At 39.5% G+C, this 19,954-nt stretch overlaps 1 protein-coding gene across 2 annotated transcripts; it reads right to left on the bottom strand.

Annotated features, from left to right (window-relative positions):
- Window positions 1-1,588: 1,588 nt before the first annotated feature.
- On the bottom strand, window positions 1,589-9,109 carry BTF3 (basic transcription factor 3). 2 transcript variants are annotated; one of them, XM_064273022.1, is made up of 6 exons: window positions 8,978-9,109; window positions 8,336-8,404; window positions 4,815-4,928; window positions 4,247-4,448; window positions 2,733-2,789; window positions 1,589-1,899 (listed from the first exon to the last, which is right to left on the bottom strand). In XM_064273022.1, the coding sequence occupies exons 2-6, from the start codon at window positions 8,402-8,404 to the stop codon at window positions 1,853-1,855; spliced, it is 489 nt and encodes a 162-aa protein (XP_064129092.1). In that variant the 5' UTR covers window positions 8,978-9,109; the 3' UTR covers window positions 1,589-1,852. The 2 variants fall into 2 exon arrangements, with proteins under 2 accessions (XP_064129092.1, XP_064129082.1); XM_064273012.1 differs by lacking the exon at window positions 8,978-9,109 and adding an exon at window positions 8,740-8,946.
- Between the last annotated feature and the right edge of the window lie 10,845 nt (window positions 9,110-19,954).

Here is a 19,954-nt window from a genome sequence, read left to right as displayed (position 1 = left end):
AATATGGTAAGTTTTCAAACAGTATCATTAATATTACAATTTTGCTGTAGAGAATTAAAAAATGGTCGCAGCAATACATTGACAGGGGACCTCAGAAATTCAAGCCAAATTCAGAAGAGGACATGGAATGAGGGATATCATTGCTGATGTCAGATCGACCTTGGCTGAAAACGGAATACTATAAAGATGTTTGTTTTTATTGACTATGCAAAGGCTGTGTGAATCATAAAATTATGGATAACATTACAAAGAATGGTAATCCTGTAACAATTAACTGTGCTCACAAGGAACCTGTACATAGACCAAGAGATAGTCATTTGAACAGAACAAGGGGATACTGAACGGTATAAAAAACAGAAGCCGTGTGCCTTGGCATTGTATCCTCTTGCCATACTTAATATGCTTTCTGAGCAAATAATCAGAGAAGCTGGGCTATATAAAGAACACGGCACCAGGACTGCGATATTCAGATGACACAATCTTGCTTGCTGAAAGCAGAGAGGACTTGCACCCACTTATGAAGACCAAGGACTACAGCATTCGGTGTGGATTATACCTCAACATGAAAACGAAAATCCTTACAACTGGACCAATCAACAACATCATGATAGAGACAAAATACTGAAGTGGTCAAAGATTTCGTTTTACTTGGATCCACGATCAACACCCATGAAAGCAGCAATCAAGAAATCAAATGCTGTATTGCATTGGATAAACCCACTGCAAAAGACCTCTTTAAAGTGTTAAAAAGCAAAGATGACACTTGGAGGACTAAAGTGCACCTGACCTAAACCATGGTGTTTTTGACCGCCTCATTTGCATGCAAAAGCTGGACAATATGAATAAGGAAGAACAAAGAATTGTTACCTTTGAATTATGGTGTTGGCGAAGAATATTAAATATACCATGGGCTGCCAGAAGAATGAACAAACCTGTCTTGGAAGAACAGCCAGAATGCTCCTTAGAAATACAGATGGCAAAACCCCATCTCACGTACCCTTGGACATATTATTAGAAGGGACCAGTCCCTGGACTAGAACACCATGCTTGGTTTAGGGTCAGCAAAAAAGAGAAAGACCCTCAATGAGATTGACTGACACAATGGCTGCAACAATGGGCTCAAACACAGCCAACAACTGTGAGGATGACAAAGGCCCAGACAAGTGTTTCATTCTGTTGTACACAGGGTTGCTTTAAGTTGGAACCAACTTGAGAGCACCTACCACCACCACTTCGAAAACTGAGAATGACGTAAAACTGAAAAAACACACATAAGGTACTACAATAGAGACAAAAATAAGAGAAAAACACTTGCACACCCAGTAAGGAGTATTTCTATCCTCATTTTCTAATTACACCTACCACGTAAACCATGGAAGCTCTGAGGACTGCTAGACAGGAAGGGAAAAAAAAAAAAAAAATCAAACATGAGAATATTATACCACCTTTGTTATACTATAATTTTAAATCTTTAGTCAAATTCCATCTGAGGCTATTAGTCGTATTACATGTCAAAATTAGCTTTCCATAAATGATCTTGCTTTCCTTGTACAAATCAGAGTCAATGAAATAATAAAAAAAGACTGTATACTAGGCAAAGAACTTTATTAATTAATCTTTGTTTCAAATTTTATTCCCAGGCTTGTTCAGCTTAATTGGCTGCAAAGAATGAATTATGTATAAGCAAAAACTGAAAAGAGCTGCAATGTCCAAAAGGCTTGGGCTTAAAAATATTAGAGATCTAGATTTTATCAGATCCATAAACGAAACAATTTTAAAAAGCAGTCATAATATAAAATAGCAGCTCCAAGTAACTTCTTCAAGTTTTATCTTCTTCAGAAGTTGACTCAAATCAGTTTGCCTCATTCTTGGAAGCCTCATCGAAATTCTCCACAAGATCTAGAAAAAGAAAAAAGAAACTTAGAAAAAAGCCATATCTACAAATAATTAACAGATCCTCCCAAGCTTAAATCAGGATATAAATTTAGCTAAAACATTTGTTTTCATTTCCAACGAGACCACTATCCATTTGGCACACTGAAAAATGTATGTGCAACAAGGAAAAGCAAAGCCAGTAACATGCCAATCATGTAAACACCGTGCTTAATAAATACGTATATACCCATCCCTGTCCCATCCCCACTCCAAGAATTAAAATTAAGCAATGTAACACTGGCCAACTTAGGGGGCAGAACCAAAGAATACAAGGATGATTCTGAAGCTTCTCTGGGTTTCTAAAGATATCTGTCCATGCACAGTGGGAATATTTATGAACTCTGTGATTCTACTCCCCAGTTAATATTTGTTCTGCAACAAAGTAAATTATACAGTAACAGCTGAGAGAGAACAATGCCTCACAATTGTCAAAGGTTATTCTACTGTGTATTTTAGTGGGTTGGGTATTTTAGAATAGCTATATCCCAAGATACTTGAACAATTAATTTCTCCATGCCTTCTCATAAAATTTTGGATCTTAGGTATTATATTTAAGTCACAATGTATACACTTATTTACTCAATACTTAAAGTTACATAGCTACACCTCCCTGGAATCTCAAGTCTACAAATGTAACTCCTAATTACATAACACAATATGATTTTTCTCCTAAGTGAGTTCCCTGTCTTTCCTTTTACCCACCCCCCAAGTAGGGATAATCTTTTCTACAGTATACAGATTCTTTATTCTTCAACGCTAAGATTCTCTATAGTTTAACCACAACTGAAGGTTCCTACCTGGAACTTCATCATCATCATCCTCTCCAGTAGCAAGTGGTGCTTTTCCGTCCACAGCTGTGAAAGGGAAATGTAAATGCTACACGTTTGTACAAGTCTTCAATAAACATTAACCAAAAGAACAGATGAAAGCCAAATGTTGTCACAGCTACATTTAGGATAACGATAGGAACCTTGGGATTTCATCTCTTCTACTATCAATGAGATAATATTCTGATGTCTACAAATGGACAGAATACCAGTAACACCCAGCAAACCAAATTCCACACCCATCCTTTTAAACCGAGATGGTATGAGAGCAACAGGAAGTCCCGAGGACACAAGCAAACCTACACACCAAATTATGGTAAGATCTATTTTGGGAGGCAAATGAAGAGGTCATTTTCTCAAATACTGTTGGCTTTGTGCACCACTATAGACCCGACGTGTAGAACAACACGTTGCATAAAGTATGTGCTTGTACACATTTCCTGAAATAAAATGATTAAAAAATTAAAAGCATCTTTGACTGGTAAGCATCCACTTTTACCATACAAGAAAGTTAAACTATACTGGAGAGTCGTGAGAACTCATAGTACTAGCCCCATATGGATTTCAGTGGACACTTCAAAAGCCTACTTATTGTAATAAGACGTTCTGGAACCTCTTATGCTTCTCAATATGACAATAAAAATATAAATTGAAGCAGAATGAGTCAATGCCTAGAAAAACATGGGTGACTAAATAACAAGCCATATCATAAGCCTCTGACATGCCTTCAAGTTCCTATTCTTCAAAATTTTAACCGGAAGGCCTCATCGTAAAGTTGCTACATCCTGATGCACATTTATCCGACTGCACTATCTTCTGCCCTGAATAAAATCCCTACCATAGTTTAATCACACACACAAAAAAACACACCAGAATACTGGCATGGCATTTCTTAAACATTATCAATGATACCAGTTGTATAGACACAACTTAAGAGATTTGATAATTAACGCTAATGTATTTTTTAAAAACATGTTCATATGTCCATTATCTTTTTGTTATTGTTAGTTGCCATGGAGTCAATTCCAAATCATGGTGACCCCATGTGTGCAGAGCAGAACTACAGCATGGTGTTTTCAAGGCTGTGTGACCTTTCAGAAACAGACTGCCAGGCCTGTCTTCTGAGGCACCTCTCGGTGGGTTTAAGCCACCAACCTTTCAGTTAGTAGTCAAACATCTAACCATTTGTGCCACCCAGCGACTCAACACTAATGTGTTTTCAATCAATTATAAGCTAAAAGTAGTAATAAGTGAAGCCAAAAAAAAAGGACATTTTCAACTAATTAAGGTAAAATTGCTTTTAAAAGTCTCTGATCCAAAGCAGAAAAGCTAGAAGAAAACAAGCATTCCACTGAATCAAGAATAATGGTCACAGCATACTAAATTATTGAACACATTTAAAGATATTCAATATCCACTCTGCACTCTGATATCGCAGAAATGTGCTGAGTAACCCCCAGTAAAGCCACAATGAGGAAACTCACATTGTTTGGGCAGAGCTTCAGCCAGCCTTCTTAAACTAGTCAGACTGTCTGCACCGAGCTGGTTTAAGATACTGGGTAGCATTTCTGTCAGTTGCTTTGTCTCAGCATGGCCGGTAATGGTGAACGTGTTCGCTGCCAGAGATGCCTGAACTTTAGGATTGTTAAAGTGGATCACTGTTCCTTGGTTTGTAAACATATTCACCTACAAAGAAATATTTTTAAGAATTAGCAACACCTATTAAATTCCCTTTAAAATCAAACATGTTTTATTAAACAAAAAACTGAAGTCCTGCTAACTAATCTAGTATTTCACTGTCAAGCACTTTATAAAATCAGAGAATGACGAAAAACAGCAGGCAAAATTTTACCAGGAATGGAATGTACCCTCTAGTAGCTTTCGGATTTAGCAATCTCCCTGATATTTAACAGGGTAGGAATGTTTAGGAACTTTAAGTCTAGAGCAATCGGAAATTCCCTGCTAGAAGCAGAGTAAAATCATTTAAGAAATGAGCATTAAAAATTTTTTAGCCAAATCCTGTTTTATGAAGAAATAAAATTTGACACTTACCTCTTCGATACCAGAGATATTGTTTACCCCTAATTTCTTTAAGGAAAACTGAAGTTTTTTATCATCTGCTGTAGCTGTTCTATGAACCACCTTCTTCTTTCTGCGAGCAGTTCCCTAAAGGGAGAGGCAACAGCACATTTATATCTCTACATACATTTTCAAACGGATGCTATTTCTAATTCTTTTCTGACCTTCAGGGCTTTTTCATAACCACAACTTTTATGCAGTGAGTAGGCAGGTTAAGGCAAAGACAAAAGCAAAAAGGGAAACAGGAAAGGAGCTGACTACAAATCTTTAATATCTTCTAAAATTTTACTTTTGTCAATATAACTTAATGATCTTTTGAAAGTCCTATTTTTTAAAGCCTCATTTAGAAGCACCATGTACAGCAGTATTAACCTTCTCTGCTTTAACATAAATTAAACAAACATCCAAATTACTATTCACAGGTAAGGAAGTGTATGACACAATCAAACAAGTCTGAATAGACTTCTATAGCACCCAGGAGTAAAATCTGAAGTTCTTATCTTAGCCTACAAAGCCCACATATCCCCCCAGTCCCTATCATGCCACCCTTGACTGTACACTCTTCTCCACCCAAATAAATCTCCTTGCTGTTCCTTAAACAGGCCAAGCAGGTCATAAGCCTAGAGCCTTTGCACAAGCCATTCCTCTCTTCCCTACCACCTGCACGGCTCTCTCCCTCTCGCAGATCTCTGCTCATATGTCACCATATTAGACTGTCCTTTTCCAACCCCCTGATGTAAAATGGCAATTCCCACACTCACTCAGTATCTATCATTGTTCATCTTTCTTCCTAACACTTATTACTATAAGAGACAAAATATATTTTGATGTCTGTGCCCCCTTGTTAGAATGTTAAGCTCCTTGAGAGCTTTTGTTGTGTTTACTGCTATAAACTCGGTATCTAGAACAGTATCTGGCTCACTGAAAGTACTCAATAACATGATAAATGAATAAACAGATGCTTCAGGAAAACCTGTGGTCCCTTTTACCTATATGCTAAGTCTCCAATCTCCCTTTTTTTCAAATTTATCCTATAAACTTTCAAAACTAGGCAAATATAACTACCCATTTCCTGCTTAAAACCACATAACAGCTCTCTCTCATGTAGGCTAAGCCCTTTAGATTGTCCCAAACACGACGCTCTTCATGGAAAGGCTACCCAGCACTTACTGAGTCTTCAGCTTCACACCACTGTTTCCCAATGCCCACCCCAATTCCACTTTTCCTTTAAAATTCTGCTCTTCACCACTTCTGTGATGCATTCCTTAACTCTTCAGATACCCCCCACATCAACTTATCCCCATCATTATATATTTTTTGAAAATGCTTCTTTTGCACTGTATTTATCACACTGTGAAAAGAGGTTAAAAAAAAAAAAATGACTATCCACCCCCCACTAGGCTTAAAAGCCCCCTGGGGGCTTTACATTTAAGTAAGGGCTTAAATACATCACAGTTTAACTGAAGAAAATATCAATAGCTACCAAAAAAAAAAAAAAAAAAAAAACTGCTTACCACACCCCCAAAAAACTTAGATCACCTTGAAGTGGTCAGGTAAATATCTGGTTTACAGAGAGTCCTTTCCAAAAGACTCTAAGGAACTACTTAGTATAAGATTCTAAAAACAAAACCCAGCACTGCTCCTGTAGTTTTCATACACTTCGCATATGTAGAATTAAATTTTTACTGAAATAACTGTTATCATCAATGCTGATTAGATAATGAAATGTCCTTTATACCACTCACCACCAAAGTACTTCAAAGTTTTCTCTAAAGCAAAACTAGCTCACCTAATTTCTCATCCCATAAGAAGTAAATTTGTCAAAAGGTACAGAAAATCCTATTTCCATATTCCCAGGACTACAGAAATACTCCCTATATAACTAATTCAGAGTTGACTCCTACATCATCTTTTAAGTATGCTTAAGAAAACTTCCAAAAACGTTTCCTTTACCCTCCAGTGATGCCTCTCAAACGTTAAAGCCTAGTAATAAGAGTAACAAAAAGACTGCACTTAAGAACATTATTCAGGTTACTGATTCTGAAATCTGTATTAAAAGGAATGTGGCTTAAGACAACAATATAAGAACATTTAAACCCTGACCCACAAAGAATTTGCTAGGTTTTTCTGGCACCTGAAGGCCACCTTACAGCAACTGCTAAAAAGGACAAAAACCCCTACTGTTGTTAATGGGGATGTGTGGATCTCGAAGACTACTAGCTTCAGCAAAAAAACAGGATAAATTCACTACTGGCGAAACCCAGTAGTTTAAGAGAGGCTAAGTGCAACTTTTGGCTCCTTTACTTGAAAGTAAATGCTTAAAGTGAGAAAAACTGAGAAGCAATAAACCTGTACAATGAAGCTTTACAAGTTTTACCAAGTAAAGACATGCTCTGTTCCAACAAGCTACCACACCTTGTTAAATACTAGGAATGTGCCAACACAACGTACAACGCAGCTAGGTAGACCTCTGTTTAGGATGGACTTCTGACTTCAATTACATAGAACATGCTAGAAACCTATCAAGTTCATTAAAATAATCCCCTTAAAGATGATCAATATCTACCAGGAAAAACAAATTAATTCAATACTGATTATTTAAAACCCTACCAATCACTTCCATTCCCTCAGTTTCAGCATAATCACAAAGTTAAAAACTGAAAGACATCTACTCAGGCAACATTTTCAAATCTATAGCCACTGCTTTTAAACTCCAAGATGTACCTATCTTCAAACAGCCTAGGAAATATACAATTATCCTGGACTGCATGTAGCTCAGAAAGCAATGGTCTCAACTGACAAACTTCTATTAAGTATAGCAATTACCTGGAACCTTAAACTATAAACTCTCAATTGCAAGGAGATGAAACTTATCAACAAATTCAGAGTTAGCATAGTAAAATTAAAACACATAGAGCAAAACCTGTGAGAGCCAAAACTCCACAAGGATTTCCTTGTTTTTCCAGGTCTCAGAAGTTTTCCACCTTGGACGGTGCAATCTGACCACTTTTCTATCACTTGTTTTGGTGAAAGGTGTTTGACTTTTCCTTCTTTCACAGATTTCCACTTTTCCAAGTTTCACCCTCTCTCTACATACATAAACATAAATCAAGCATCGACTTTATGTAATTTAAGCCAAAATAAATGCCAAATGTGGTGTGATGTCCACAACGATAATCTAATTGAAATGACGTTTTCTTACTAATCAAATTAGCAAGCCCCTTTCTTACTTCAAGCACTGTAACGCTGAAAACACAAATACAGTCACATAATATCAATGTTTTCAGTGTAAGCAAGCGTTCTTTTAATCTCGACTTGCCTGTTACACATTTTTCAAATATACAACCTACAGGTCTACTATGTATCTATCTCACCACTCCCTCCCCCATTTGCTAGCTCTGTAAATAACCCTTGATGGAGACAGTGACAAATCGACCATACCAGAAATGTGAAAGAAAAAAAAAAATCTTCCAAAGAAAATCACTAAAACTTACTTTTCCACCAATGCGCACTTGTGCCTGCAGTTTGGCGAGTTTCTCCTGATTCATGATAGTTTCTTTCATCTAGGAAAACAGAAAGCCCTCAGCGGGAAAGGTCTAGCTCACTCTAGCCTTCCACGCTCATTATTTCCCAAGACACCAGCAGGGGAGTAAATGTCCTACACAGGCCGAGGCCTGGATCCCCGAATCCACCCCGCAAAGCTCCCAATTTCAGTTTTGAAGGAGCTTAAAGAACCACCACCTCCCCCACCCGTCCCCGGGAACGCCCCGCTCTTTGCGGCCCGGGAACAAGGGCTCTAACCCGAGCCCAGTCAGCATCCCCCACCCCCGGCCCTGGCCCGGCCTTGGCCTAGCCAGGGCCCGCCCGGCCCAGCCACTCTCAGCAAGCCTCGTGGTACCTGAGGCTCCTGTCCTCGGGTTCCGCCGCGAGGTGGAGGAAGAGACGGCGTCGCCTCGACCCCAGGGCAGCCGCCCCTGGCTCGACCTCGCCCCCGAGAGTCAGACTGAGTGGGTGCGCCTGTCCGTCGCATCGCCTTCCTCTCCTGAGCCCTGTCCCTCCCTGTCTTGCTCCTTTCGGGAACTTCCCGCCCCCGCTCCCGTCCTCCTCCCACGCCGGCGTCCAGAGCCTTTTTGTACCTTGTCGGAGCGGAAATGGGGCCGCGCGGGGGACTAAGGTTGGCGCCCAGGGGGTCTCTGGCAGACCAGCTGAGACTAGGCGCACACACGCGGGGACGCAAGATGGCAGCTAGAGGGAGGCCGGAAGTGACCCAACGCCACTTCCCCCCAAAAGTCAGGAAACGGGCTTGGTCGCGCGCTCGGCGCCTCGGTACGCACGCGCGGCCCTGCGTCGCGGCGATTGTGACGGGCACGCGGGTCTTCTCTTTTTGGCCCTGCAGCGAGAGACTCTGGGCTAGAGGCTTCCCGAGTAGGCCGGGGAAAGGCTACAGAGGGGTCAGAAGTATGGTTCTTTGCACAGTTAAGGTTGAGTAAGTCCGTCCTGTCTCCGTCGGATCCTGATCCCGAAGTTCTTTTCCCGAAGAAGAAAGTTCTTGTTCGTGTTTCCGGGGAACGCCTCTGGCGCCCGCTGTGTGCTCGCTTTTTAGCTGTTCTCCGCTCCCCGAACTGTGTAGATTCAAACGATCGTCTCAGTGTTTTAGAAATTCCCCTTCAGCCCGAATGAGCTTCTGCCAAAACGTCAAAAACAGTGAAGTTAATTTTGCTTTCCCAGATTAGGTGGTTTGGTAGATTGTGAGACCATGATTCAGAATTTCTGGAAATTTTTATGTTCAGAATGCACCCCCAAATCCTGCCCCTCAAAACGACTCAGTAGGGCTGGGAGTGGGACCTGGTAATCTGCATTTCAGCAAGTTGGCTGACCAGCTTAATCCAGTCTACGTGATTACCTTGTTTCTCCTGCTCCTTTCACAGGCAAAAAGTTGACTCCCTGGTATCGGTTTGGCGTGGATTTGACAATTAGCGATTTACGATTGAACAAACATTATCTTTCTTAACTAAGTAATTCAAAGGAGGATTTGTACCCGGTGTGGTTGGAGGATCTAGGTTTCTGGGTGTGAGGTAAGTTTGCTAAACGCCTGTACAAGCTGGAAGACAATCTACCATAAACCCACCAATATTAAAAATGACTGTTTAATAAAAATGCTGCTTCGACACCCTTTTTGTGGTCTTAGCTATAAAATGCTTTTTCCCAATCAAAAGTCAGCCCAAAATCTTAGCTAGAAAGAATACAATTTATATAGCAAGACAATTCTTGTGTGGATTCCTCTCCAATTAAGATTATTCGTTTTGTTTTTCAGTACTTTTCACATGTAAGGAATGTTAAAACTGTAATGTCCCATTGAGATAACTGATGAGAACAGCTGTATTGCTTTTTAGGCTAGTGTAACAGTTGATAGTTGCTCAATTAAAAATAATTTTGCTTCTATTATTAAATATGAGTCAAGTTTAGTATGGAAAAGGATGTTTGTTGTGTTAGGCTATGTGGGTCACAGTCATAAAGATGAAGATCAAAATGACTGACAGCTATTCTGTGCTATGGAGAAATACTGCCCGTTTTGAAAGGACTGTATATATCTGTTTGAGGAACAGCTTTTTCCCTTCTTCCATGTTATACTGGGGACATTTGAAATTTCCCTAGTCATCTCATGTTTTCTGAGCTTTTATGTAAGCACAGACTTCTTAAATATGTCACTTGCCACCTGACTTACCTCTTATACAACTGTGTTTAGGAAACGTTCCAGGTTTGTTTTTTTTTTTTTTCCTCTTGGTTCACAATTTTCCCTCTTGTTCTTTTGTTATTTTTAAGAATCTCATTGAAAATCATAGTAAGATTTTTCTTTTTAATAGTAAGAAGTAAATAGGTTAATAGATTTACTTCTTATTAGTAAGAAAAGAAAATTTTGACTTTTGACTCCATTAGCCGCTTCTGCTTATTTTGTGTGTGGTCAGAAAGTTCTGAATCTGCTAATATTTATATACAGGTATTTTCAACAATAAGTGATAGGATTTTTTTTTTTCACTCCCCCAAAATTGTTACTAAGTTGAGGTCTTAGCTCAGGGATAGCAAAAGAGTCTCACCTGCTGCCTTTTCCCATGTGCTCTCAATGTCTATGGCAAATGTGGATAACTGCCTCCCACGCTTGACTGCTGCACTTAAACAAGCCTAAAAATCATTTTACTCAACACTCAAGATGGCCTCTGTCAAAAGAGTTGGCAAGAAAGGTGAAATCTTTTTGCCCTCCTTGGTTTATAGTTTATGGTCTAATCAAAGTCCAGGAATGGTTTTCACCCCTCAGTTGGACTTCAGTATCCTTCAGCAAGAAGAAAATATTCACTTTATATTATACTTACTTTTAATGGGCCGTTGAGCCACATTCCCGCCCACAAGAGGTATTGGGAAATCACTCAGGGTGAATGTTGCCGTGCTTTTTAGTTGCTTCATGGTCTGGCTGACCCTCTCCTGGTAGCCACCTCAAAATTCGTTGCCACTGAGTCAATTCTGACTCATAACAACCCAGTAGGACAGAGTAGAACTGCCCCAAAGGGTTTCCAAGGAGCATTCAAACTGCCAACCTTTTGATTAGCAGCCGGGCTTTTAACCGCTGTACCACCATGGTTCCTGGTAGCCACAAGGGACATTTAATTTTGTTTTGTTTCTAAACCTACTTGAACTCTCCTTCTAGCACCCCTATCTTTGTCAAGTTAGTGCCTATATATCATTTGGCTGTCAGTTTAAATGTCTCAGCAAACCTTTCTCTAACACCTCCAAACCTGTTAAGTTACCTATCCATCATAGCTATTTTAATTGTGGTATTTTATTAATGCAAAATGAGAAATTGACAATTGTAAATTAGTGGCAAATTGAACTAGGAGTCTAAAGAACGATTTCCCACCAGGTTAATATCGACTGCTTGCTCTTTGATCATTTGACCCTCACATAAATTTTATGAGGTAGGTACTTCCCATTTTACTAGTGAGGGAACTGAGACTTAGAGGGTTAAAAGGTATGAAAATACAAACAACCTCATCTTCCCTCTGCCTGCTGACCTGTATGTATTTAAACCTATAAATACTGCCTTCACTCCTGTTACACATAGAAGAAATATTCTGCCTGCTTGTACTTTGGCTTATGAGATTCCGGACCTTGCGTCATCTGTTATTCTCTCCTATAATGCTGTTTTCTCTCCTTGCGTTAGATCATTCTACCAGTACACTGACGTGCCTTAGTATTAGGCATCTTAAAAGAGAGCAAAACAAAAAATCTACTTTTAACCTATGTTCCCTTCTGGCCAATACTCTGTGCTCACCTGTACAACAGAATTTCTCCAAAGAATTACCTAAAGCCTTTATTTCCACTTTGTCTCCTCGCATTCTCTCTCAGTCTGCCGTAAATGTGTTTTCATTTACTCCAGTCCTCTGAAACAGCTCCTCTGTTCTAAAAACCTCCATCTTGCCAAATCCAAAAGGTAAATTCTCAGTTCTCGTTTTAGTCTTTGAGAAGCATTTAACACGCTCAACCACCACTAACCCTAACCCTAACTTTTTCTTCTCCAGGCTTCCAAAGCATTCCACTTCCCTTGTTTTACCTTACCGGCATTTCCTCAGTCTACTCTCTTCATCTTCCTCAATTAGAATTGTTCACATTTTAGTCTCTGTTGTTCTCTTTTCTATCTACACTCTTCTTAAATTGTTTGATCCTATCACTTTAAATGCGATCTTTATTTTTATGACTCCCAAGTTATCATTCCAACCCTGCCTTCTCTTGAACTCTAGATAGGATAATCTTTTCAGGTTGCTGTGGATAACTTCACACACATACAAGTAGAAAGAATAAAGTACCTCCATACACTAATACTAATTACTAATACATAGATGCGATATTCTTCATTTGTGATAGGGTAACCCCCCTCTTTTCTTTTTTGAAGTTGACATTTATATTCCATATAGATTTTAGATTTTGTTCAATTTTTAAATTTTTGAATTGATTGGGTAGGTTAATTTGGGAAAGTTTGACATGTTTTCTAATTTGGGAAGATTCGACTCATCTTTATGAATCTGTTCTGTTGTAGGAAATAGATCTGGCAGTTTTGAATATGTAGGGATTTAACATAGGGAGTCAGTACTTAGAAAATTGTTTAAAGGGCTGGAGACGTGGGCGTTAGCCTGGGTCATCAGAAATGAGTCTCAGGATAATATATTGTAGAACTGGCCTATTAGGGGAGCTGCTGCCACTGCCCCCATGAGGACAGTGGAGAACCAGGACCCCACAACTGGGAATTATTGATGTTAAGAGCACACCATTGTTGCTGCAATTCAGGGATCGAAAAAGATACTGTAACAACAACTACTCAACACCCACAAAGCTAATGACTGCACTTGGAAACTGCTGCAGAAAATAACACTACCTACACAATTATGCCTGCCAGCAAAAAAGCAAAGAAAACCCACAAAAAACAGCAGGAAGAAGGTTGAAGCCTTATTTCCACCTTCCACATTTTACTTAAAAGTACCTAATTGGCAGAAGTAGTTTACCTCTAGAACACTAACTGCAAAGTAGTCTGGGCAATGTCATTTTTAACTTTTTAAATTTATAAGCAAGCTTGAAAGAAGTTGGAATGGATGCTAACGACCAATCTAACTTAGCCTAAATTGTCATATCCATGAATCCATGAGCATAGTGCATCTATTTTTGGAAATCTTTTATGTATTTTAATAAAGTTTTAAATACAGATTGAATAGGTATGGTGAAAGAATACAACCCTGACACACACCTTTCCTGACTTTAAACCATGCAGTATCCCCTTGTTCAGTTCGAACGACTGCCTCTTGATCCATGTACAGGTTCCTCATAAACCAAACCAAACCAAACCAAACCCAGTGCCATTGAGTCGATTCCAACTCATAGCGACCCTATAGGACAGGGTAGAACTGCCCCGTAGAGTTTCCAAGGAGCGCCTGGCAGATTCGAACTGCCGACCTCTTGGTTAACAGCTGTAGCACTTAACCACTATGCCGCCAGGGTTTCCAAAAATGAGCACAGTTAAGTGTTCTGGAATTTCCATTCTCCCCAGTGTAATCCATAATTTCTTGTGATCCACACAGTCGAATGCCTTAGCACAGTCAATAAAACGCAGGTAAACAGCTTTCTGGTATTCTCTGCTTTCAGTCAGGATCCATCTGGCATCAGCAATGATATCCCTGGTTCCATGTCCTCTTCTAAGTCTGGTTCGAATTTCTGGCAGTTCTCTGTCGATGTACTGCTGTAGCCACTTTTGAATGATCTTCAGCAAAATTTTGCTTGCGTGTGATATTAATGATACTGTTCAATAATTCCCACATTTGATTGGATTACCTTTCTTGGGAATAGGCATAAATATGGATCTCTTCAGTTGTTTAACCAGGTAGCTGTCTTCCAAATTTTTTGGTGCAGACAAGGGAGCACATCTAGCATGGGTTTGTTGAAACATCTAAGTTGGTATTCCGTCAATTCCTGAAGACTTGTTTTTCGCCAGTGCCTCCAGTGTAGCTTGGACTTCTTCAGTACCACTGGTTCCTGATCATATGCTACCTTCTGAAATGGTTGAATGTTGACCAATTTTTTTGGTGCCAATTCTTTTTGGTACATCTTCTTTTGATGCTTCCTGCGTCATTTAATATTTTCTGGTAGAATCCTTCAGTATTGCAACTCGAGGCTTGAATTTTTTCTTCAGTTCTTTCAGCTTGAGAAATGCTGAGTGTGTTCTTCCTTTTAGGTTTTCCATGTCCAGGTCTTTGCACATGTCAGCATAATATTTTACTTTGTCTTCCCGAGCCTCCCTTTGAAACCTTCTGTTCAGCTTTTTTCCTTCATCATTTTTCACTTTTTCTTAAGCTACCTTAGGTTCAAGGGGAAGTTTCAGAGTCTCTTCTGACATCCATTTAGGTCTTTTCTTTCTCTCTTGTCTTTTTAATGACCTATTGCTTTCTTCATGTATGATGTTGTTGATGTCATTCCACAACTCGTGTGGTCTTTGATTATTAGTGTTCAACCCATCAAATCTATTCTTGAGATGGTCTCCAAATTCAGGTGGTATATTCTCAAGGTCATACTTTGGCTCTCGTGGACTTGGGCATCTTTATATTAAAAGAGACTTAGAGACATACCATTAAAAACAGGAAAGCAGGCAAAACTATAGCATTTAGGGATGCACACTTAGGTGATAAAACAGTAAAGAAAAGGAAGTGATTATCATAAAAGTCAGGGTAGTGGTTATTCTCAGAGGAGTGGGGAGTGGTAATTGAGAGGAGGCACGGAAAGGTTTCTAGGGTGTTGAGCAAAGTTCTAGCTCCTGATCTGTGTAGTGATACGAGGTTTTCTGTGTTTGCTATACTTAACAATAAAAAAATTTTTTAAAGCATTCAATGCAACGTGTATAATACAAGATACGTGCTAGCTTAAGGTTATATTTTAACAATACAGTGAGTACTTTTGTGGGGAGAATCATGGGAGTGAGGATCCAAGGAAAAAGAAAAATTAATGAATCAACAAGAGAGCCCTTGCGTGAACTGAAGATGACAATGTGCTAATTATCATGACTGGCTAATTTTTCTCAGAAGTAGACCAGCAAGTCCTTCTTCCTTGTCTGTCTTAGTGTGGAAGCTCATCTGAAACCTGTCTACCATGGGTGTCCCTGCTGGTATTTGAATACCCATGGCATAGCTTCGAGCATCACAGCAACACACCAGTCCCCACAGTACGACAAACTGATGCACTACACTGGGCAAATCTGCTGCAAGAGACCTCTTTGAAGTGTTAAAAAGCAAAGATGTCACCTTGAAGACTAAGGTGCACCTGGCCCGATCCATGGTGTTCCCAGTCACCTCATATGCATGTGAAAGCTGAACAGTGAATAAGGAAGACAGAAGAAGAGTTGATGCCTTTGAATTACGGTGTTGGCGAAGAATATTGAATATACCATGGACTGCCAAAAGGATGAACAAATCTGTTTAGGAAGAAATACAGCCAGAATGCTCCTTGGAAGCAAAGATGGTGAGACTTCGTCTCATGTACTTTGGACCTGATCAGGAGGGATCAGTCACTGGAGGAGGACATCATGCTTGGTAAAGTAGAGGGTCAGCGAAAAAGGAAGACCCTCAATGAGATGGATTGACGCAGTGCCTACAACAATGGACTCAAACGTAACAACAATTATGAGGCTGGTGGAGGACTGGGCAGTGTTTTGTTTTATCGTGCATAGGGTCACTATGAGTTGGAATGGACTGGAAGGCACCTAACAACAAAAACAACAATGTATATATATGTATGTATGTGTATACATATATATGTATATGTACACATATGTGTGTATATATATACATATAATCCATTGTTGTCGAGTCAATTTTGACTCAGGGCAACCCCATGTGTTTCAGGACTGCATTCCATTGGATTTCCGATGCCTGTAATCTTACACACCAGACCTTCCGCTGTGCCTCAGGGTGAATATGAACAGCCATCTTTCCCAGTTAATAGCTGAGCACAAACTGGTAGCACCACCTAGAGACCTTAATGCTTATATAGTTCTTATGAAGTTTATCTTAGGCACTGTTCTTAGTGCTTTACATATATTAACGTATTTGGTCCTATGAAGTAGGTGCTATTAATCTCATTTAACAGAACCATAAAATTGAGGCACAGAGAGGTTAAGTAACTTACATCACAAAGCTGGAATATGAAGCCAGGCAGTCTGCTCCACAGTCAGTGCTCATAACCATTATATTATGCTGCTCACTACTAAAGAACATGATTAACTTCGCACCTGGTGCCCAATAAAAATGTTCAACTACCTACTTATGTCTACCTAGATGACTAACAGATGTTTCAGATATACTGTGTCAAGATCAGAACACTATTTTCCATCCATAATTAAGTTTAAAAAAAACTTAGTCGACTGATTTTTTTTTTCCAGTAACCTCCTATTTCGAATCCATTAGCAAATCTTATTGGTCCTACCCCCAAAATTTGACCACTTATCTTTTACTATTGCCACCCTAACCCAAACCACCATCATGACTCAGCCGGACTACTATCACAGCCTCCTAACTTACCTTCCTGTTTCCACTCCCCCTCCTGCAGTTCATGCTCCACACAGCAGTTTTTTAAAAAACATGTTAAATCATATCACCCCTTTGTTTATAACATTTCCAATGGCTGCCTACTGCATTTAGAATAAAATCTAGAGTCTTTACCATTACCTACAAAACCATACATAATCTGCCCCTATTCTCAAAATTTCTACCACTCTTCCCTCGTTCTTAAGCATCTTACTTGAGAATACTTGGGCCATATTGAACACACATACCTTCAAAGTTTCCTTGACTTTCAGTTTTATTTTGAAAATAGAAGAATAGGATCAAAATATTAGGAACAATGAATATATCTCAGCCTGTATTTATGTGAACTAATATTAAAGTGACCATTCCCCAGCCTCAGTTGTCATCAACTACCTTAGCCATAAGCTGACCTAGGCAGTGTCCACTGAAGTCACTGAAGAACTGAAGGATTTGCAGAAGTAAAGACTACAGGGAGTGATATAGGAAAGATTGTGATAGAAGAAGGAAGGAAAAAAAAGTGTGGGAGAGAGGGTGCACTACCAGCTGCCTCACATCAGAGCATAGTTTGGATTTATTGTTCAGCAAATATCCTTTCCTTCCCTTTTCCGCTGTGGGCAGAGGATGCTTCTCTGCCCAGAGCTTTGGGCCCAGTCAAGTGACTAGCTTTTGCTCATGGATTGTTAGCAGATGTGAGAGAAGCAGGCACTTGAAATGTGTTTGTATGGTTTCTTTTGACCTTTCTTTGGTGATTATCATAAGAATACGTCTGAGGTCCCTGCATCCCCTTGAGTCTGGGGCCCCAGAATGAACACATGCAGCAGTCCTGAGCCCGAACTGCAGCCAGAAGCAGGGCGCCTAGACAAGCCCGTACAGTTAATCTGCAGACTGATGAGCATGAAAATAAATGTGTGTTGTTACAAGCCACTGAGTTAAAGGCAGTCTGTTACACAGCATTATTGTGACAACAGTTGACAAATACAAATGGCAACACTTAGTGCTAAGGCTCCTGTTATTTTAGCGTTAGCTTTCAGTGGGCCTGTGACTGTTCCATCTGTGCAATCAAAGTTGTTGAATAAGTTCAAATTGTGTTTATTCTGTAAAGCATTAGAAAGAGCACTATGCAATGAAGAATAAGCATATAGAATATGATACTTTTGGGTAAGAAAAAAAGAATATAGGAATAAATGCATTTGTGTTATATTTGCCAAAAAGAGTAAGCACTGGAAGAAGAAACCAGAGCTTTTTATTAGAAAAGAAAAAAGCTACCCATAAGATATGTGTAGAGACAGAGGGGAGGAAATAGGGACGGAAGCAAGTCTTCTCAGAATATACCTTTTCAGTTAGTTTTGACTTGAATGTTTTACGTATTAAAAAATGACATCAAATTGAAAAGAAAAAAAGCAAAGCCTAAAAATGAAAACAAAGTAACTTGACTGCATATCAAGTTGTAAAAATTGCCACAGAGAGAAAGACTTGTTTCAAATGGCTTTTCAGCACAATACTCAGACTGTCCTTCCTTAGTGGAATATATCTGAAGGACAAAACTGAAAAAAAAACTTAGTAGTCTTATTGTTAGTTGTATTATTGGTGTTTTAAATTGGATAATTAAATTTTCTCTACATTATAAAAAAAAAATTATAGGATACAGTAAATGAGTAAAATTTTTTTTTAAGTTTTTGTGCTCTAAGTGAAAGTTTACAAATCAAGGCAGTCTCTCATGCAAAAATGTATATACACCTTGCTATATATACTCCTGTTTGCTCTCCGCCTGATGAGACAGCACACTTAGCTTCTGTCCCCCTCTACCCTCTCATCTCCCCTTCAGACAGGAGATGCCAACATAGTCTCATGTGTCTACTTGATCCAAGACGCCCACTCCTGCCACGTATCATTTTCTATTTTATAATCCAGTCCAATCCCTGTCTGAAGAGTTGGCTTTGGGAATGATTCCTGTCTTGGGCTAACAGAAGGTCTGGGGACCATGACCTCCAGGGTCCTTCTAGTCTCAGGAAGACCATTAAGTCTGGTCTTTTTACGAGAATTTGAGGTCTGCATCCCACTGCTCTCCTGCTCCTTCAGAGGTTCTCTGTTGTGTTCCCTGTCAGGGCATTCATCGGTTGTAGCCGGGTACCTTCTAGTTCTTCTGGTCTCAGGCTGATGTAGTCTCTGGTTTACATGGCACTTTCTGTCTCTTGGGTTCATAATTACCTTGGGTCCTTGGTGTTCTTCATTCTTCTTTGCTCCAGATGGGTTGACACTCATTGATGCATCTTAGGTGGCCCCTTGGTAGCGTTTAAGACCTCAGACACCACTCTCCAAAGTGGGATGCAGAATGTTTTCTTAATAGATTTTATCATGCCAATTGAATTAGGTGTCCCCTGAAAACCATGGGACCCAAACCCCCGCTGCTGCTATGCTGGCCTTCGAAGTGTTCAGTTTATTCAGGAAACTGCTTTGCTTTAGGTTTAGTCCAGTTGTGCTGACCTCTCCTGTATTGTGTGTTGTCTTTCCCTTCACCTAAAATAGTTTTTGCCTACTATCTAATTAGTGAATATCCCTTTCCCTCCCTCCCCCCACTCTCGTAACCATCAAAGAATGTTTTCTTCTCTGTTTAAACTATTTCTCAAGTTCTTATAATAATGGTCTCATAAAATATTTGTCCTTCTGCAACTAATTTCACCTAGCATAATGCCTTCCAGATTCCTCCATGTTATGAAATGTTTCCAGATTCATCTTTGTTATCGTTGCGTGGTATTGCATTTTGTGACTATACCATAATTTGTCCATTCATCTTTTGACGGGCACTTTGGTTTGCTTCCATTTTTTTGCTATTGTAAACACTGCAGGAATAAACTTGGGTGTGCATATATCTGTTTGTGTAAAGGCTTTTATTTCTCTACGATGTATTCCAAGGAGTGGGATTGCTGGATTGTATGGTAGTTCTATTTCTAGCTTTCTAAGGAAGTGCTAAATCAATTTCTAAAGTGGTCCTACCATTTTATA

The sequence above is a fragment of the Loxodonta africana genome, chromosome 2, assembly GCF_030014295.1.
Source record: "Loxodonta africana isolate mLoxAfr1 chromosome 2, mLoxAfr1.hap2, whole genome shotgun sequence".
Classification (NCBI taxonomy): Eukaryota; Metazoa; Chordata; class Mammalia; order Proboscidea; family Elephantidae; genus Loxodonta; species Loxodonta africana.
The sequence above is the reverse complement of the archived record's forward strand: the minus strand, read 5'-3'. Positions and strand labels throughout refer to the sequence as shown.